At 42.8% G+C, this 20,125-nt stretch overlaps 1 protein-coding gene across 1 annotated transcript; it reads left to right on the top strand.

Annotated features, from left to right (window-relative positions):
* The first annotated feature begins 300 nt into the window (after positions 1-300).
* On the top strand, positions 301-20,076 carry MAEA (macrophage erythroblast attacher, E3 ubiquitin ligase). The gene is made up of 9 exons (XM_081949479.1): positions 301-457; positions 8,172-8,354; positions 10,610-10,813; positions 13,047-13,169; positions 14,757-14,833; positions 16,523-16,631; positions 17,729-17,862; positions 18,457-18,652; positions 19,630-20,076. Exons 1-9 carry the CDS (start codon positions 389-391, stop codon positions 19,723-19,725), a joined length of 1,191 nt encoding a protein of 396 aa, XP_081805605.1. The 5' UTR covers positions 301-388; the 3' UTR covers positions 19,726-20,076.
* Positions 20,077-20,125: the final 49 nt, after the last annotated feature.

Here is a 20,125-nt window from a genome sequence, read left to right as displayed (position 1 = left end):
CCGCGCCCCCGAAGGGCTTTAAACCCCGCCCTTCCCTTCTCTTTTCCAATCACGCGACGTTTCCGCGGTCGCTCCTCCTCCAACGACCCTTCCCATTGGCCGGCAAGTCGCCCAAACGGAGCCCACCACTGAGAAAGAAAGGAGCTTGAGGGAGGGGGGAGAAGAGGAGGGAACGGACTCAGGGAAGCTCCCTCAGTCTCTCTGCTCGCCGCTGAGGCGTTCTCCTGTCAGGGGAGGGAGGGGAGGGAGCGCGCAGGCGCGGCAGGGCGGGGCGCGAGGGGGAGCGGCGGGGCGGGGCCGGAAGCGTCTCTCGACGGCCGCGGGGGCTGCCGGGAGAGGCCGGAAGCGGCGCTGTTGCCGCGGCGGCGGCGGCGGCGGCGGGTCCAAGATGGCGGTGCAGGAGTCGGCGGCGCAGCTCTCCATGACGCTGAAGGTGCAGGAGTACCCCACGCTCAAGGTGGGTCCCCTCGCCCCCTCCTCCTTTTCCCCCCTCAGACGGGGCCCTCCCCCCACTCGGGCTCTTCCTTCGCAGCCCCCCCTTTAAGCCCCCCCCCGCCTCCATGGCCTTTGTGGGGAAGGGAGGGCGAGGCGGCTTCCTTCCTCCAGGCCGGAGCCCGAAAGGGGGGGGGGTCTCCCTGCCCAGGAGGCGGGGAAAAATGGGAAGCCCGGGGGGGAGGAAGAGGGGGAGAGGGCGCCGCCCTGGAGGGTCTTTTGAGGGGAGTTTCGGATCTTCACCCCCCACACACACACACGATTTCCTTTTTTCAAATAGAGAATCAACACAAAAACTGGCCCTCCTAATCCTCCCCGCCTTTCCCATAACAACAACCCTGTGAGGTGGGCCGAGAGAGAGAAAAGGGGCCCAAGGACCCTCCAGCTGATGGGGGCGGGGCTAGAACGCCCCTCCCCCCCCGACTAGTGAGTCCTCGACCTACGACCACCAGGGAGGGTGGGGGCCCCCGTTGCTCAGCCAGACCTTGGTTCCATGAGGTTTTTGCCCCCCTTTTAACAACCTTTCTGGCCACGGCTGCTAACCGAGTCAACAGTCGTTAAGTGAATCTGGCTCTCTCTTCCCTCCCCCCCTTTGACTTTGCTCGTCGGAAGGTCGCCAAAGGGGATCGTGACGTCGTGACCACCATAAATATGAGTCAGGGGCCAAGGGTCATAACATGCATCGTAGGACCAGTGGGAGATGCCGCAACGGTCGTTAAGTGTGAAAAATGGTCGTTGCTTTTTTCAATGATGATGTAACTTCGAATGGTCGCTAAATGATCTGTTGTAAGTCGAGGATTACCTGTAACTCCTTTTATTTGTTTGTTTAGTTTTAAACTTTACTGGCTGCCCATCTTGGCATCGGGTGGAAACTCTGGGAGGCTCCCAGTGACATCTGAGCCAAAGCAAAACAAAAAAGAGTTAAAAATAAACATTAATGCTCATAATTATGAAATAATGAAGGTAACAACAGTTTGTTTAGTAGTCGTTCGAAGTCACAACGGCACTGAAAAAAGTGACTTCGGACCATTTTTCCACACTTATGACCGTTGCAGAACCTTGTGGTCACGTGATCAAAATCCAGGCCCTTGACAACTCATACTTATAACGGTCCCAGGGTTACATGATCCCCTTTTACAACCTTCTGGGAAGCAAAATCAACGCGGAAGCCAGATTCACTTAACAACCGGGTGACTAATGTATTAGTTCCAGTGATTCACTTAATAACTGTGGCAAGAAAAATCGTAAAATGGGGCAAAACTCACTTAACAAATGTCTCACTTAGCAAGAAAAATTTGGGGCTCAATTGTAGTCGTAAGATGAGGACTACCTGTGGTTGACTTTGCCACAGTGCTCTTAGACTCAGCCATACTTTTTTTTTGGGGGGGGGGGGTTGTCTTTGACTCATTGATGACCGGCTGGGCTGGTCCCTCCACTTTCCTTAGCAAGTGGCCTGCCATTGCCTCCTTCCCAGGGCTGAGAGAGTGCGGCTGGCCCAAGGTCACCTCCCTGGCTTCATGCAGAGGACGGGACTACAGCTGGCCCCTAGCTTGGTGCCTTAACATAGATCATACAACCATAGGGCTGGAAGGTGCTTCAGAGGTCTTCTAGTCCAACCTTCTGCTCAAGCAGGAGATCCTGACCTAGACCATTTCAGACAAATGATGGTCCAGTGTCTTCCTCGAAATCTCCAGTGATGGAGCATCCACAACTCCAGGAAGCAAACTGTCCCATTGATGAATTGTTCTAACTGTCAGAAAAATTCCCTTTATTTCCAGGTTAGCTCTCCTTTTAACAAGCTCCCACCCATTGCTCCCTCGGGTGCTTTGGAGAATAAGCCCATTTTTTCTTCCCTGTGACAGCTCCTCAAAGTGCTTGGAAGACAGCTATCCTGTCACCTCTAGCCTCTTCTTCAATAGGCCAGGCGTTCCTAATTCCCTCAGCCTTTCATCAGGTGGTTCCCCCCCCCCCCACTCCAGATCTCTTCTCTCTGAACGCTTTCCAGGGTCTCGACATCTTTTTTTAAATCATGGTGACCCAAACTGGACTCAAGTGTTTTAAGTGTGGCCTCCCCAGGCTGTGAGAAGCACCAAGCTGGCTCTCTGTGTAGCCCTGCCATCTTTTAAGATCCAAGTGAAGTTCTTTGAGATTTTGCATCTCCTGGATGAAAGGACGGCATTTTCTCTGGGGGGAGGAGGGTTGGCTCCCTCTGTGGACAGAACTTCCAGAGTGGAATTCCAGGCTACAGTAGCCCCCCTCCCCTTGTCATTTTTCAGATCGGATGAAATTATAGACCAAGATTGAGAGGGGGGTGCCTGGTCTGAAAAGGTCTTGGGGGGGGGCATTTCCTTCGTGTTTTTATGGGACAGGAAACCTGTGATCAGCATGTCTGCCTTCTAAATCCCAGGTGACCCATTGGGAATCACTCCTCAGTTGAGGGAGTGCCTGGAGGCTCTGAAATGACTGCTTTGGAAACCATTAGTGCCTCTGCTGAAGGTCAGAGCCAGTTCCCTGGTGCAGATAATTCAAATGATAATGATGGGATTTCTGCAGCCCAATAACCTTCCCCTTCCAAGGCTGATTTTAATGATACCTTTGATGGCTTCAGATCCACAAAACAGTCTGCAGAATTAGCAGGTTGTGACGGCCCTCTTTACAGTTGAAGGCCCTCCCCAAAAGTCCTGCATAAGATTTAAACGTCTTTAGAAACCGGAGAAGTCTTCCAAAACCACCTGGAGTTCCATGCCAGTCACCTACAGGACTAATGTTCAAGATGCAAACTTTGGGGTTCCAAGGAGTTGAGCTTCAGTTGATTAAAAATGGAATTGTTAGGAATAAAAAGGCCCAAAAGCAGGGATGAGATGAGAAAGGAAGGAATGATTTTAAAAAACAACATCAACGTATTATTCTAACCCATGTGGCATTTGGGCTCCTTTTCAGCATACGACCATTCCGGTATATCTAAACTGCCAGCCTTCTGATTGAGTAAAAAGCCCACCCTTAGAAGGGGGTGGGATATGGAAGGAAGTGGGGTTTGGGTAGCAACAGTGGGTGGTGGTGAGAGATGACTATCTCAATTCCTGCTGATTTGCCTCTTGAAATAATATGAACCACGTTGAACTAATCAAATTCTGCAGAGGCAGGACTCGTTTCTGCCTCCCTAAGCAAAGACAGCGCAAACCACCATACAGATGCATAATACAGCTGGGAAGGATTGCAACTTCCTTTGTGTTCATATAAAAATTGAAAAATGCTGATTTCCCTCCCCCCACTTAAGCCTATGCTTCCCCCTTTCATTTTTGACAATCCTGTATAACCCCCACGCAATAGGAAGAGAAATGTGAAATAGATTTTTAAATATCTTGATCATTATTCATAACTCCAGCAGTGACTGATTTTTAGAATATTGAATGCAGATAACTGTCTTTAATATTTTTATAAAGAAGATTTGAGGGTGGGGATAATATTTACAATCAGAAATAACCTGTTTCTAATTATTGTGGCCTTTGGGATGAGAATATAAAGTTCAAGAAACAACAAAGGACTGAAACAAAGGACTGTTTGTTTTTCTTAATTATAGTAACCTTCCTGTTTATACAAAATGAACTTTCTCTAGGCTACCTTTATTTAGGCATGCAATCAGACAGACTGTAAACATCCCACTGTATATACTCAGAAACCCAGGAATACATAAATGTGGTTGTCATACATTTTATTGGCTTTCTAGTGGCTGTATTTATCTTTCAATTTTGATTTTTTTGATACATTACTCTAGGAATTTTGCACATAAGAACTGTCCAGAAATTGGATAATATAAAAAAAAGAAAACATGGGACTTATTTCTGAGTTACTATTGGTAGTCGTTACACTTTGAGTCTTCATTTTCTAAAAGAAACAAAACCCTCAAAATGGCTCCCAGCATTAATATATCTCAGTAAACAAAATGCAAGTATCAGTAAAAAATAAGCAGGTTAAAATAGATTTGCTTTTTAAAAAATCACACAAATTACATAAGAGTCTTATCCCTATTTCGGTTGTAATGCAGCTGACGGTGAAATGCAATTCTTGTGATTTGTGCGATGGAATCCCAAATATTTGAAACCTCTTTAAAGACCGAATGGATTCTCTGAAGTGCATAGAAAAGGACATGGATTAAAGTTCCTTCAGCCTGAGGTCTCTGGATGAGCTACTATATATTCTAAGGCATTCTTAAGGCATAATACAAAATCTGTTAAAATAATCAAAGGCTATGCTGCATTACACCGTTATAAAGAAGGGTAATGGAAAGCTATCAATGTCTCTGGAAACAGTCAATTTATATTTAGCAGGAGTGACTGTGTGAGTGAGACAGACACCTGCCTACATACATACACCAGGGATAAGATTCTTACTTTGACCCCAAGAGTTAATTTGGCTATAAGCAAGCTTATAGATACGGTGGGGCTTTTTCATACATACATAGGTGGGTTAGGTTTTTAAATAATGCCTTGCTTTATTCATCTCCAGTAAGCAATATCATATCTGTGATTTTATGTAGGTGAGTGTGTCTGTAAACAAACTGGTTAACAGTAATATCTAGGTCCCTCTGCCCAATTGGCAAACATTTTGCAGGAGAAGTTCTGTTGTCCTGTTGTGTCTTCTGATCTAACTGGCTCTTTAATCAAGCTCAATATAAAATTATGAGATAACAATTCAGGGCAATAACGCTTCCCTCCCATCAAACATTCAAGAATGGGTCTGAGCCCTGCCTCTGTCTTGATGTAATATCATCCCATTATGATGCCAAGGCATGGCAGGTTAAATAAACTTCAAAATTCTTTTTTTTTAAATAAAAAGTTTTTATTTTTAATTTTCAAAACAAACAACACGTCCTTCTTTGCATACTGTAGAAAGTGTATCAGTTAGTTACAAAAAGGCTTTCGTGCATCTCTTCCACAGTCAACAAACATACTTCATAATAACTCAAGTATTTTAACTCAGATATTTATACATGTTACCATCATCATACCTCCATTTTCATTTGACTATAATTGTTTAAACGTTCTTCATCATAAAATATACCAAGATTTAATAACATAACCACATACTGGCATTTCATTTACTATTTCTAAAATCCTCCAATAACACTGAATCCTTATGTCTTATTCTAGCTAAACATCCATAATATTTAATAACAAATTTTTCTAATCCTCCTTTCCAAATCACTGTTTACAATTTACATCCAGTTTCCTTATGTTGTACACATACCTATATATACGTTGTTATCATTATCCCTCCTTTATTTAACTAAATCCTGTATCATAACATTTTCCCCTAATAATCAAGACTTAACTGTATCTAACTTAGTTCTTTTTTATTAACTTTTATATATAATCCAAAAGGATTTCTAATCTTCCTTTCATGGTACCATTCAATATCCATATCCAATTATTACTTATCATAACACTACACACTGTATACATTATTATCATCATTATCAGTTGTTTATTTAACTATATCTGTTGTCACTAAATTTCACTAAGTTTAACTAGTTTTAAATTATACTTTTCCATCTATCAACCTGTATCTTTCCAGTAGCAAAACAGTCTCATATCTTCTGCCATTTGTGGTGTCAGTCCTCTAATCATCTCCTTAATCAACTTTGTAAGGACTCCTCTTAGCAACTCTGTGCTTATAAAATCTCTCATGTCATTTCGATGCCCTTCTTCTGTTTCCTTAATCAGTTTATCTTTGATTGTCGGCAGTGTTATCAATGATATTGCTAATAAAATTTCTCTCTTTAAATCCATAAATTCTTTTGTTTTTTCTTCTTCTGTATCTTGCCATCTGGAATAAATTTCTCCTTCATTTAATTCCTCTTTCAGTATTCCACTCTTTCCATTTTCGGAGACAAACCAATCACCATAAATATCAGCAATTGTAATTTCTTTATATTCATTTTCCTCTTCGATTTTTAGGATTTTAACCACCACTTTTTCCACTTGATAAACATCTCCAACTTCATCATATTTTGCTGTTAGATGCTCTAAGTCTTCCAACTTCTTCTCTATCCTCTCATATGTGTTTGATAATTTCTGTATTTCTGAAAATATCTTTTGCAGACTTAAAGTTTCTTTCTGCTGTTGAAATTGTGCCATTATCTCCAGCTAACAAACACTGCTGCTCTGGCTTGGCAGGTTTCAACAAGATTAAGCATAGATTCACAATAACATTTTATGTTCACTTTTCTGTGGTTTCTGTACTTCAAAGGAACATCTGTATGCTTTTCTTCTTATCACTCTCTATAAACAAGCAGTGAAACCTTGGAGTGCCAAGCCAGGATAATCAGTGAGAAAAGTAAGAGTGTTTCGTTTCCAATACACAAACCTCCAGCCTCTGAGTAGCAGTGTTACTGTTGCAATTTTCTTTGTTTCTTTTTGTATCTTTTTTGTATTTCAAGTTTTAAAAAAGTCAGATTCTTGAATGAGTTAGAAGAACACCCACAGTAATGAAAGAGGAGAATTTTAGTCCATAGGTTACAAAGAATAAAAAAAAAATAGAAGAAAACTTAATCCATTTGTTTTAAAAGGCTTGCATAAATTCCATCCATGAAAATAGCATTTAAAAAGTAAGATAACCCACTGTCCAAAACCCTTCCAAACTTAAATCTGCCGCTTATTTCTTCTGTTCTCCAATTTAAATTAATTTTAAGTTTTTTATAGGCAGTCTCTTTTAAAACGTTAAAAATTCCTCACCAGCTGGAAACACTTTCTCTTTCTGTATCCTTCCGTTTTGGAGCCGCTCCGACTTCATCAGCCTAATGGCTGGATTTTTTGTCGCCGGCTTGAAGAACTTCTCTTGGATCAATCAGGGACTTTGCGATGTCCCTGAGATCAGCAAGACGTATTCTTCCGGTTCTCCGTCTCTGCGGGACGGTTTAGGTCCGTTTGGACCACGCAGCGGCAAAAGTATCGGCTGAGGTCTCGGAGCATTGAGACCGCACGTCTGTATCATCGCGACGTTGGCTCCTCCCCCTAATAAACTTCAAAATTCTGATGCATGATGATTTTTTTACCCTGGGAGAAAGGATCTGGCAGCAGGTGTTGCCAGTCGGTTGTATTTTGGTATGTTAAGGAGGCTGGGTTTTTTCCATGTTTCCTTTACCCAGGGCATTCATTAAATGGATAGGAAGAGTATTCCATTTCAGCTCACAGGCTTGTGGGAAAACATGACTCGCCTTTTCCTTATAGCTTCAAAAATACTGTTTATATAAAAACATAAATTGAGTACCTGGGGAGGGGGGAGGGGGCTTTTGCTACTGATTCCCCCACCTTCCCTGGATTTCTATTTTGATAAGCATTTTAAGCCAGTGAGGCTATAGGTAAGAAGTCGGTTAGTTTTCTCATTTTCTGTTATCTGCCGATTTCAGATAATAACTGGAATAACTAGAACACAGGTGCCAGTGCCAAGGCTCTCTCTCTAATCCTTACTCTTTCCAACATAAACAGATGTGTAGTATCTGGGTGAGAACGAACATAATTACAAGTAACTTAATAACTCTTAAGCTGTTTCTGCTGGAAAGTGGTATATCTATTCATGCTTTAAAGAAGATAGTGGAATCTCAATTGCCCGTTAAAGATAACAAACCAAGCTTGGAGAAGCGTTTTCTGTAAACAACAAAGGGTTGTTTGTTTTTGAAGGTACCTTACGAAACGTTGAACAAACGGTTCCGGGCTGCTCAGAAAAACATTGATCGAGAAACCAGCCACGTGACCATGGTCGTGGCAGAGCTGGAGAAGACCCTGAGCAGCTGTCCAGCTGTGGATTCGGTGGTCAGTCTCCTGGACGGAGTGGTGGAAAAACTCAGCGTCCTGAAACGGAAGGTAACGTTCTCCTGCCTCATTTCGTTGCTTCGGCTTTGTGATTTTTCCAGTTCTATTTTCATCTGGGAGTTTATTATGTTTTCACTTTCCAAGGCGAGAAGAATCCTTGTTTTGGACACAATATGTCTTTCTTGCAATTGATTTTGGGTGACTGCTCAGTGAAGGAATCCAGCCCTTCAACTAACAGGAATCAGAGTTCACTTTTTAGCAAGAAGAAGCAAGCGATTTGCAAAGTCCTGGATCTTGTTTGAGATCAGAGGTTTCATATCTGCAAAGTTCCCTGAGTTTACAGGATTTTTTTTTTTAAAAAAAAACAAACCTTAAAAAAACATTTTAAGAATCAGCAAAATCTTGCAAGATCTGCAGTGACACTCTTTGCAATTCAGGGGATTTACATAACTTCAACTTTGTTTTATTTTTTAACAAATCGCTGTTTGTTGGCACTGCCTATAATGGGAAAAGAATTCCTGCTGGAGGCCCCCCCCCCCACTAGGGGAACGCCTGGACATTCCTCTGGGATTAATGTACACTGGCATGAATCATGCACCTTGAGTCTCAAAAACGGGGGCATTTGCAGAGCCCCTTGGCTGCTTTAAGCAAACGATTAAGGTAGTGGGATGTTTGCTGGGGAGGCCCCTTATGCACAAAGATGTGCTTTCCTGGGATTGTGGTGTTATTGTGTGAGCCTAGGAAAAGCTGGCCCTTCTTTAAGGTGTTAGCCACAGCGAACTGAGTACTTTTTTTTTTCTTTTATCTTTGGATCTAAAGAATGCCACATTCCTAGGAAAGGCCATGTAGAAGAAGAAGGAAAGTTAACCCTTTTGGATTTCCTAGATAAATCCTAGAATCCTGGGGCTGGAAGGGACCTTGGAGGTCTTCTAATCCAACCTCCTGCCCAAGGCAGGAGACCTTATTCTGTCCCAGGCAAACAGTTGTCCAATCTTCTGAAAACTTCCAGTGATAAAAGTGAGGGGTCCTTTGGTGCTCTCTGAACTTGCTTGTTTTCTTGCAGGCGTTTTGTGAGGTAATATCATCAGTGCCAGTAAAGAGTGATGTTTGTTGTCAATTTAAACTGATAGCAAACCACATTCCTTACTAGCACTGATGATGTTACCTACCACTACCATGTGGCTCAGTGGCTAGAGTGCAGTACTGCAGGCTGCTTCTGCTGACTGCCAGCTGCCTGCAATTTGGCAGTTCGAATCTCACCTGGCTCAAGGTCGACTCAGCCTTCCGTCCTTGCGAGGTCGGTAAAACGAGGACCCAGATTGCTGGGGGCAACAGGCTGACTCTATAAACCTTTTAGAGAGGGCTGGAAAGCACTGTGAAGTGATATGTAAGTCCTAAGTATTATTGCTATTGTTACCTAGTTAGGAAACAAGCAAGCTCAGAGAGCACCAAGGATCCCCCATTTCAACCCTGACTTACAAATATTCTCCTTCAGTGATAGAAGCAAAAGTGATTTGAAATCACAGGGTTATTTTGCTTTTCTAGAAGATTAAAATGCACTTTCTAATGACTTAAGGGTTAAAATAAGCATGGATTTATATGTATCGTTCATCAGTCAGAAAATTCCTCACCCTTCCTGTGCTCGCTTTAAGGCAGAACATCCTTTGACACCCATGTACATGCCATATTCATTCTGGATTAAACAGATTTCAATGAAGTGGTGTGAGATGGGGAAGGATGTAATTGTTTTTCTCCTGCACAGAGGCCCAGTGAGTGTTCTGTGTCTGGGAGAATGAGAGAGCAAAGGAGTTAAGTTGAAAGGTATTGATTACTCAAGTAATCTGCATTAGGCCAGAATTCTTAGCTTCCCTACGAAATGTTTGCACCTCATGTGCAGAGCAATTGATTTTTCCTACGCCTTCACTGCTGCAAGCATAGGCATAAAGAAATGTTCACAAAATGAAGGCAGAAACGGCCAGGATGTTGTTCAATTTAACAGTGCGTCTCAACCACAGCAACTTTAAGAGGAGTGGACTGCAACTGCCAGAATTCCCCAGGCTGCCTTGCTGCCTGGGGAATTCTGGAAGTCGAAGTCCACTCCTCTTGGTTGCCAAGGTTGAGAACCCCTGGACTATACTTTCTGTAACTATAGCATTTCTCAATCTATGCTAGATTTTATACGGCTCATTCGGAGTACAAGTGGACCTTGCTCCCTTCCCTTTGCAAGCATCCCTGGCTGTTTTGAGTCTGGAGTAGAAATGTCTACGTTCAGATCGGACTGAATGCCGTCCTGTTTCCTCCTGCAGGCAGTAGAATCGATCCAGGCCGAAGACGAGAGCGCGAAACTCTGCAAACGCAGGATCGAGCATCTTAAAGAACACAGTAGCGACCAGCCAGCGGCTGCCAACATGTGGAAGAAAAAACGGATGGACCGAATGATGGTGGAGCACCTCCTGCGGTGCGGCTATTACAACACCGCGGTGAAATTAGCCAGGCAGAGCGGCATTGAGGTGGGTACTCGGTTGAACGACCGGCGGTTGTGGTCACTTGGCTCTATTACATTCATGCATGGCCCCTTTATGACTGGCGGACTTCAACGCCCAGAATTGCTGAGTTCCTGGCTCAGGAATTCTGGGAGTTGAAGTCCACCAGTTATAGAAGAGCTATCATTCCCCAGCTCTATTAGATGCTGCCTGAAAACAGCAAGAATGCCTTTCAGGTTTTTTCTTTAAATGGTTCCTAAGCTCAAGGAAGTTTTTATGCTGAACAGCAAGTGTGCAGAATTCCCATCTGGACCCTGAGATGGGGTGGCAGGAAATGATAGCTGGCCTATCTTGAAATCCTTTTTATTTTGTTTTGTACACTGTGGTGCTCAGATAACCTTTTAACAAGCTGTTTCACGTTCCTTCTGTACAATTTGTTTTCCTGCCTATGAAGCCTATTTTGATGTTTCGAATCAGCTTATTTGTATTATTTTTAGAATGACATACTCTGTCATCCCGCACAGTGAATTTTATCCGTTGATTCAGCTTGCTTAATTGGTTCATCCTAATGTTTTCCGTAGCTCAGAATAATCATTTAAAAATTGGGTTTATTGGAAGATCCTCCTTCCACACGGACTGTATGGGGAATAAAGGATTTTTTCCCTCTTTAACACGCCATAGTTTTTCTTTGAAAGTTGATCTGTTTTGGGTTCAGATTTTTTCCCCATGTTCTGTACAGATGTAATAGCAAATAACATTTGCAGTAGAACATTGGCCCCGGGCAAATTAATTCTGGGCAGTCAGAAAACAGCTCTTCATTTCCTGTTATGTTTAACATATTCACTCAAATGGAATTCTAATGTGCAATTTATAATCTTGGCTTAGTCACCAGAGCTAAAAGAATGCAGGCAGAGGCAATATTTTAGTCCCTGCAGCCGGATGCCATCTCTCAAGTGGGTTATATATGCATTTGCTGGTTGGAATTGTGCAAAGATCACTTGGATCCCCCCTGCTCTAAAACGACACTAAGATTTCTTCCTAGTGGAGGTCCTTCCTGGGAGAACACAGAGCCTTTTGTTTCTCCTTTATTTAACACAGGAATAATAAACGGCTACATCTTTTTAATTTTTATCTGCCAAGCCTCTCGAGGAATGCAGCTGGAGGAAACAGGAACCCCTTGGGTTTCTGGAAAGGTCTTTATCAGCAAGAGGGTATTATAATAGAAACCTTTCTCCAATTCAGAGAACAATTCTCCGATTCAGCTTATAACTATATAATTAAGGCAGAGGTATTCTGAGTCGTTTTCTCATGTTATCCTTCTCCAGTCCTGGGAATCTTTTCTGTAATGGCCCCGTTTCCCCCCATAACAATATTGCTCCATTCATCACATTTCCACAACCTCTTAGCCATCCCCACCCCCCATTTTGTCCCTTCCCCTCAAATGTCTCTGTCCTCTGCCGTGAAATGCACAGAGAGTGACAACCCTGTCTCTTCCATCCTTCCAATTAAGGGTCGGACATTCAAGACCGATGGGCGAGTAAGGAGATTGTGTGAGGGAGAGCAGGAAAATAACCCCACAGCTGAAAACAGCGCTGTTGTTATTGTAGAAAGGAAGGGGACTAGCGCCTTGCCTCCCTGGGAATATCAGGATTATATGTTTGTAGCCAGTCCTATACCCAAGGCAGTTGGAATGTGTCAAGAAGCAATCAAGTATAAATTGCAGGAGTTCCTCTTTATGGCCGTTTATTCTTAGTTCTACGGGAGCCATCTGCTTCAGGTTGAGCGGTCTCGTCAACCATCTCTATTTGCAGAGGGTTTTCCAGGGTTGTGAAGTTAAAAAGCCTTCCCATGGTCTAAAAAAGCTGAGCCCACTGATTTGTGAATATTAACAAATATTATATTCTAGGGTTCAATATTGGAAATATTGGGAGCTGTGAAATTTCTTGAAGTCAAAGCTTTGGAGGCCTTTGGGCATTTACTCTCGAGGTGACCCAAACCTCCAATCAGCCTTGACATTTCCAGCCAATTCATGATGGCGTCTCTCCAATATAACCTTTGAAGGACACCGTACTCTTCCCTCTCTCACACGCCCTCCCTCCCTCCCTCCCTCCGTTTGCCACACTGAGCTACAAATATTCCCCTTTTCTCGGTCCTCTGGTTTCCGTTCTGATCAAAAGGTCCTTGTTCCTCTCGTGGTGTCCCCGGGAACGTAAGTGAGGGAGATTCTCAGGGGAATAATTGTGCTTTCCTGCTTTTCTAGGACTTGGTAAATATTGAGATGTTCCTAACCGCCAAAGAAGTAGAGGAATCCTTGGAGAGGCAAGAAACCATGACTTGTTTAGCTTGGTGTCATGATAACAAGTCTAGGCTCAGGAAAATGAAGGTATGCGGACAATGTTGGTTTTGTTGGTCATGTGCTTGAATGTGGCAAAGTGAGGGGAGGTGACAGGTGTCAATCAAGGTGTTTGTTTCAGAAGCTTTGCATAACAAAACAGGAGATATAAATAGAAAACACTCAAGCAAAAGTATTGTGAATGAACTTTTATTATTCTGAATCTATTAATCTATGGGTTATGCTTACTAAATTATAATTAAGGGGAAGATGAATATTTTTAAAGACAGAATATATGTGTTTATCTTGAAAACGGAAAGAGCATCGTGTAGGCATAGGAGGGAGGAAGGATAGTAGGATAATTCTTTGTCAGTAAATGTGTTTTCTGTTGAAGAAAATAACATTCTTCAGCTGGAAGTTAACCTAATACACATAGTCCTCGACTTACAGTTCATTTAGTGACCATCCAATGTTACAAGGCTGCTGAAAACAAAGTGACCTTACTATTCATTTGCTCTGAGGATCCCCGTCTCTCAGCGGCCCCCTTAATTTGGTTTTGTGGGCAAGGAGGCTGAAGGCGAGAGAGGCTTGCTTGCTTTGGCTCCTTAGGAAATGTAGGGCAGAGGTGAGAAGAGGGTCAGACAAAGTGAGCCTTGATTCGTGCTCTCTCGCTCTCTCTCCACCACCAAAGCCCACAAGTTCTAAGTCACGTGAGGGGCAAAACCTGCTTTACAAGAACATAAATGCAACTGCATGTGGGAAGTGTAATAACTAATTTCCTACGTGCCGCCTAAGTGTGTGCCAGTTGCTAAGTGCCCAGATTTTGATCCCATGCTGGAATAGGCATTGCAACAACCGGAACTTTTGAGGACTGGCCATAAGGATCACACGTTCAGTGGCGCCGTCATAACTTTAGTTAATGAAAGAGTGGCCAGTAAGTGAGGTTCACCTAAGGGAGAATTTTGGCATCTTAGTGTTGTAAAGTGATGGATGTGAAGGAAATGAGTCATTTGAAGTCACTGTTTCAAATAGCTCAGGGGTGTCCAAACTTGGCAACTTTAAGACTTGAGGACTTTAACTCTCAGAATTCAAGTCCACAAGTCTTAAAGTTGCCAAGTTTGGACACCCCTGAAATAGCTGTCCTACTGATAAACCTGATCCCTTCAGTCCCACGGTTGGAGTTTGGCTAAGTCGTCAAACGTCTTTGGCTTTCTTAAAAGATAAATCAAGATATATTTTTTTAAAAAAATAATGTGATAAACAAGTTATAGTAGGAACAGCTTAGAAGTAATTTCTGTTTGAAGAGGCTTCTGAGAGGATTATTCAGTGAAGATGGATGGATGGATGACATTTCTGATGGAAACTGAAACAGAAAAAGTGAACAAATGTGTGAAAATAGAACTTTTGGTAATAACATTTCAAAAAAGACTTCTCAGCGTGGATGCATAAATGTTTTTTTTTTCTGAAAAAAGAAAACATTTGATTATGATGTAACATATCAAATTGTGTAATTAAATTTCATGGCATTAACTTGGGTACTGGTTCTGAATATATTCAGATGTTCTATTGGTTTTCAGGTAAGTTATCCAAGTAAACATCAATAAAATTACAGGTCGGTTTATTTTCTGTTCCATTTAGAGTTGTCTGGAATTCAGTCTAAGGATCCAGGAGTTCATAGAACTTATTCGACAGAACAAGAGACTGGATGCTGTCAGGTAGGAGGCAACTCAGGTGTACATAGGAAAGCCCTGCCTGAAAGATTGTTTTTAAAGGATGCTGCCTGATGACACTTCTGCTCTTTCATAATGGTTACCAAAAGCAGCTATGTTTTCTTCAGGAGGAATTTCCATGCACATTTGTACAAAAGTTCTATAAAAGGTAACAAAAATTAATACAAAGTAAAGAAAGGAAGAAAGAAAGAGGGGAAAAAAGACAAATGTAAAAAGAAAAAAAGCCTTCCAGGTTCCTTTGCCTCAAATACGGCACCATTATAAAATTACCTGTTACTCTGCGGTTACAACCCACCCACCCACCCGTTACTATTATCTAATGATTGTATTTTCTGATGGTTTCTCGCTGTCAAAACCACAAATCAAAAGTTCTTTTCCCCCCTGTTTTATGCAAAATGGTTTTAAAGGATTTCTAGTCAGCAACAGAGAGAGTGGGAGGGAGGGAGGGAGGGAGGGAGGGAGGGAGGGAGGGAGGGAAGGAAGGAAGGAGGAAAGGAAGGAAGGAAGGGGCATTGATGATCCTCTTCAAAGACCTGGAAGAAGACTGTGAGACTCCTTCAGAGTGAGAGCCATTTGAATTTTAAGGAGACCCTCATTCCAGCTGGCAGGTGCTGCAGCAGAGAAGGCATGCTGCTGCCAGGATCCAAGTAGATGCCATTGTTTATTTGATGGAACCTGGAGCGGCTGTCTTGCCAGATGGAACCGATCGGTCAGATACAGTTGGAGACAGACAGTCCTGTGCCATCCCAGAAATCATTTGGGAAACAGCTGAAAATAGAAATGCCAATGTAATCGTGATATTGTATAAATCTATGGTGTGATACCACCATTCTTGTTGTTGTCTCAAAATGGATGTTGCGCACTGGGGGAAAAAATGGCAGAGGAGACCCTTCGAACTCTGGAGTTTCTTAGCTTAGAGAGGAAGCAGTAAAGGAAGACGTATCCCAGGGACAACACCAGGGGACACTGACAGAGTCACAATCGATAAAAGGAAGTATTTCTTCACTGGGAATTGTGCCATCGGACGTGGTTGCCGCTATCAATTTAGATGGCTTTTAAGAGGTTGCAAATATGAGCGTGGGATTAGATTCTATTACTCTTTGGGCCTGTGGACTTGTGAGTTTCCTGAACGGATCTCTGTGGTTGCCATTCTCGGCTGCATTAGATGGAGTTTTGGCCTGATCTAAGTGGACTCTGAGGTTACAGGCATTAGCGGTCAAACTTAATGTTGACCCATAAGGGGTTAGGGGAGACACAGGAGTGTACAACTCTGTACAGGAGCAATTATTTATTTGCACACTTACAGGATGTTATGGACTGTTCAGGCAACTAACTCTGAGCAGCCTACAATGCCCCAGTACAAAATTAAGATTAAAGCTAAGGCTATAAGGGATTTCCAATCAGTAACAAAGGGAAGGAAGGAAGGTTAAATTTACAAAAAACAAAAAGTACATTATTATTATAACAACATAAAGAATAGGCGGTGTACTCTGAAGAATAAGATCAATTTTATTCCGGAGAATAAAATCAATTCGTACCAGAAGGGATATTTGCTCCCGGGATTCCTAGGACCAACGTGGCTTCCATTTTAAAATGAACAAAAGAGTCCAGGCCTCTGTGGGAGCAAAGGATGCTTGCGAAGGAAACCCTCTTCTCTCACTTCTTGAATTCCAGACACGCACGGAAACATTTCAGCCAGGCTGAGGGGAGCCAGCTGGACGAAGTGAGGCAGGTGATGGGGATGTTAGCCTTTCCTTCGGATACTCATATCTCCCCTTACAAGGTAGGCTGCTTTCCCTTCAATCTTGGGAGGGGGGAGGGGGAAGGGGCAGGTCAGTAGAGCCTAAGGTGGTCAGCCGATGAAGAGTGCCAAAGGGGGCACGCTGGCCTCTCTCGTTAAAACCGAGACCAGGGTTCAATCTGCTCGTGGGTTTTAGCAGATTCTTTGTGTGAAAATCGGTTTTTCACAATGGCCACTGGGAAGTTTGACTATCCTCGTCTTATGACTATAACTTTGGTGCTTGATTTATATTGTTTTATTAGTGTCCTAGTATGATTTATGTTGATTGCTTCTTTAGCATCCTATGACTATCCCTAAGCGCGTTGTATCTTATGATGGGCGATAGGTGTATTTTTACAATCTCTGATCGTGATTCATCATGTATTTTTTGTATGTACACTGAAAGCTTCTGCACCAGAGACCAATCCCTTGTCTGTCCAATCACACTTGGCCAATAAAGAATATTCTCCTGTTCTGTTCCATTCCATTCATAAGCCTGCTCAGATCTGCATTATATCTACAATCAAATTGGGCGTCCATAGCTGTTTAGATACAGGCAGCCCTCGACCTCTGACATCCATTTTTAAAATATATATATATATATATTTAAAAATATATACATCCATATTGTGTGTGAAGAGGGTTGTTTTGGGGTATCATCCATATTAATCCAATCCACAGTAACGGTATGGACCTAGGACCACCATTGAGCCCAGAATTTCTGTTGCTGAGTGAAACATTGGTTAAGTGAATTTTGCCTCGTTTTATGACCATCCTTGATGCAGTTGTTAAGTGAATCACTGCAGATGGTAAGTTTGGAAAACGGTTGTTATGTGAAGCTGGCTTCCCCGTCGACTTTGCTTGGCAAAAGGGGGATCAGGTGACTTATTAACTTAACAAAGACAATGATTCACTTAACACCTGTGGCAAGAAAGGTCATAAAACAGGGCAAACTCTCTTAACAGCTGTCCCCCTTAGCAATGTAAATTCTGGGCCCAGTCATGGCCATAATTCAAGGACTACCCATACATAATTTATACATGAATGAAGTGAAACTGCACTGACTGTCCCTTCTGCTTTCTGTGTGTTCTCCTCCCCAGGACCTCCTTGACCCGGCTCGATGGAGGATGCTCATCCAGCAGTTTAGATACGATAACTACAGGTTGCATCAGCTGGGGAATAACTCTGTCTTTACCATAACACTCCAGGCTGGGCTTTCCGCCATAAAAACACCGTATCCTTCCACGCGTATTCTTCGGTCTTTAAAAAAAAGTACGCCATGTTTCCCACCCCCCACCAACCTCCCAGAAACAGGCTGCATCTTTCCTCAGCTCCCCTTTGGCCAATACGTACTGATAAGAGCTGGCTTTAATTTAGGCAATTGTCCAAACGAATGCCTTTCCTGCTTTTTGCATTCCACACACAGAAAAAAACCCAGACTAGAATGTGAAAAATGCAGCCTTTCGTCTTTGCGATGAATGGGAAGATTAGATTTCCTTGTCAAGCACTCCGTCAAAATTCCAAACGTTTCTTTCCCCCCCCCCCCCCACTTTTGCGCTTAGTAAAAAGGAACTGATCTGAATAATACAGGCTGAGTTATCGGATATCGAGGCGCCTTGGAGGCACCACAACGTTTAAAATCACTTCAGGAGCAACATTATACACAACTGGCTGCTTTTGACAAGCCAAAGTTGGGGGGGGGAATATTTATATATATCTGCCTCGTTTCATATTAGCCCTGGAGTTATCTGTGACAACTGTTATTTGTGTTATCGCTTTAAATATTTGTCCTGTTATTACTATTATTCCTTAACTTGTTTTTAAACAGACAATGTTATAAAGAGGATGGCACTTCCAAAAACCCCGACTGCCCAGTGTGTAGCAAATCGTTAAATAAGCTGGCGCAGCCGCTGCCAATGGCCCATTGTGCCAACTCTCGCCTAGTCTGCAAGATTTCAGGAGATGTGATGAACGAGAATAACCCCCCTATGATGCTTCCCAACGGATACGTCTACGGATACAATGTGAGTTGTGGTTTAGGATTCTCCTTGGCCTGGACCAGCTTGTAAACTCACCACGTTTTAATAGAACGGTCGGTAAAATGCAGGAAAAAAATGTAAGAAGCTGTGTCCATACAGGTAGTCCTCGACTTAGAACCGTTCATTTAGTGACCAAAGTTTTAAAAAAGGGTTTTAGGACCATTTCTCACCCTTAGGCCGTTGCAACATCCCTGTGGACACGTGATCAAAATTCAGATGCTTGGCAACTGACTCATATTTATGACAGTTGCAGCAACCCCCAGGTTACACGATCCCCTTTTGCAACCTTCTGACAATAGGGAAGCCAGATTCACTTAATGACCATGTGATTCACTGGGCCCGAAGGGTCGTAAAATGGGGCAAAACTCACTTAACTGTCTCGGTTAGCAGGAGAAATTTTGGCATCCGCCACAGTCGTAAGATAGATAATGGATGGAGAGAGAGAGGGATGATAGATAGATGATGATAGATAGATGATAGATAGATAGATAGATAGATAGATAGATAGATGATAGATAGATAGATAGATAGATAGATAGATAGATAGATAGATAGATAGATAGATAGACAGACAGACAGACAGACAGATAGATAGATCAATAATAGATGGAGAGAGAGGGGGATGATGAATGGGTGGGTGGGTGAATAGATGGATGGATGATAGGATAAACAGACAGACATGATAGATTAGAAGATAGATAGATGATAGATAGGTAAATAGGTAGATAGATAAATAGATAGATAGGAAAGGGTGAGAGAGAGAAGGAGCGAGAGAAAGAGAGATGAACGAGAGGAGAGAAAGGAGGGAGAGAGAGAGAAAGAAGAGGGAGGGAGAGTATTGATTATGTCGCTTATGGTTCTATTTCCTAAAACATTGAACCGGATCCCATAACCCATACTGCTACCTGTAGAGGAAGATGATTGTGGTTCATCCCTGATCTTTCTCCTGTCTTTCGTTCCAGTCCCTGCTTTCTGTTCGCCAGGATGACAGAGTCGTTTGCCCCAGAACCAAAGAAGTCTTCAGTTTCTCCCAAGCCGAGAAAGTCTACATTATGTAAAACCCCTCTCACGCGCAAATGAAGTGCCACTGGATTTTTGACACAATTTATTCTAGCCATGCCCTGTAAAAAGATCTCGGGGAGTACGTGCGGCAAAGAGAGCTGCCGCTCGGGAGGGGCGGGACGGGGTGGGAAATGGAGACTTTGTTGGTGGCAATTTTTTTCCTTGCGACCAAAGATCCGTGAGCAAAAAGCATAACACACTCTGACAAAAGCCAGGAAGTGCAACTAAAGCTTTTTTTTTTAAAAAAAAAGTTGCACTCGGAGGGAACAAATTTTGAATGTGTGGATTTTTGTAACCACGATTGGGTTTTTTTTTCCTCAAATACTCATCCAGTGGAAGCAGCTTACTCAAAACAGATCATTTCACACGAGAGAGAGAAAATTAACTTTAGATCTC

This window comes from Natrix helvetica (genome assembly GCF_964273705.1).
Source record: "Natrix helvetica genome assembly, chromosome: 3".
In the NCBI taxonomy this organism is placed as follows: Eukaryota; Metazoa; Chordata; class Lepidosauria; order Squamata; family Natricidae; genus Natrix; species Natrix helvetica.
The sequence above is the reverse complement of the archived record's forward strand: the minus strand, read 5'-3'. Positions and strand labels throughout refer to the sequence as shown.

Bases quoted from the DNA above. Each gene is read 5' to 3' on its own strand.
- MAEA (XM_081949479.1), top strand. From the start codon at position 389: ATGGCGGTGCAGGAGTCGGCGGCGCAGCTCTCCATGACGCTGAAGGTG. The intron at 13,170-14,756 runs GTATGCGGACAA...TGTTCCATTTAG, and splicing joins CTAGGCTCAGGAAAATGAAG to AGTTGTCTGGAATTCAGTCT. The intron at 17,863-18,456 runs GTATCCTTCCAC...GTTTTTAAACAG, and splicing joins CTTTCCGCCATAAAAACACC to ACAATGTTATAAAGAGGATG.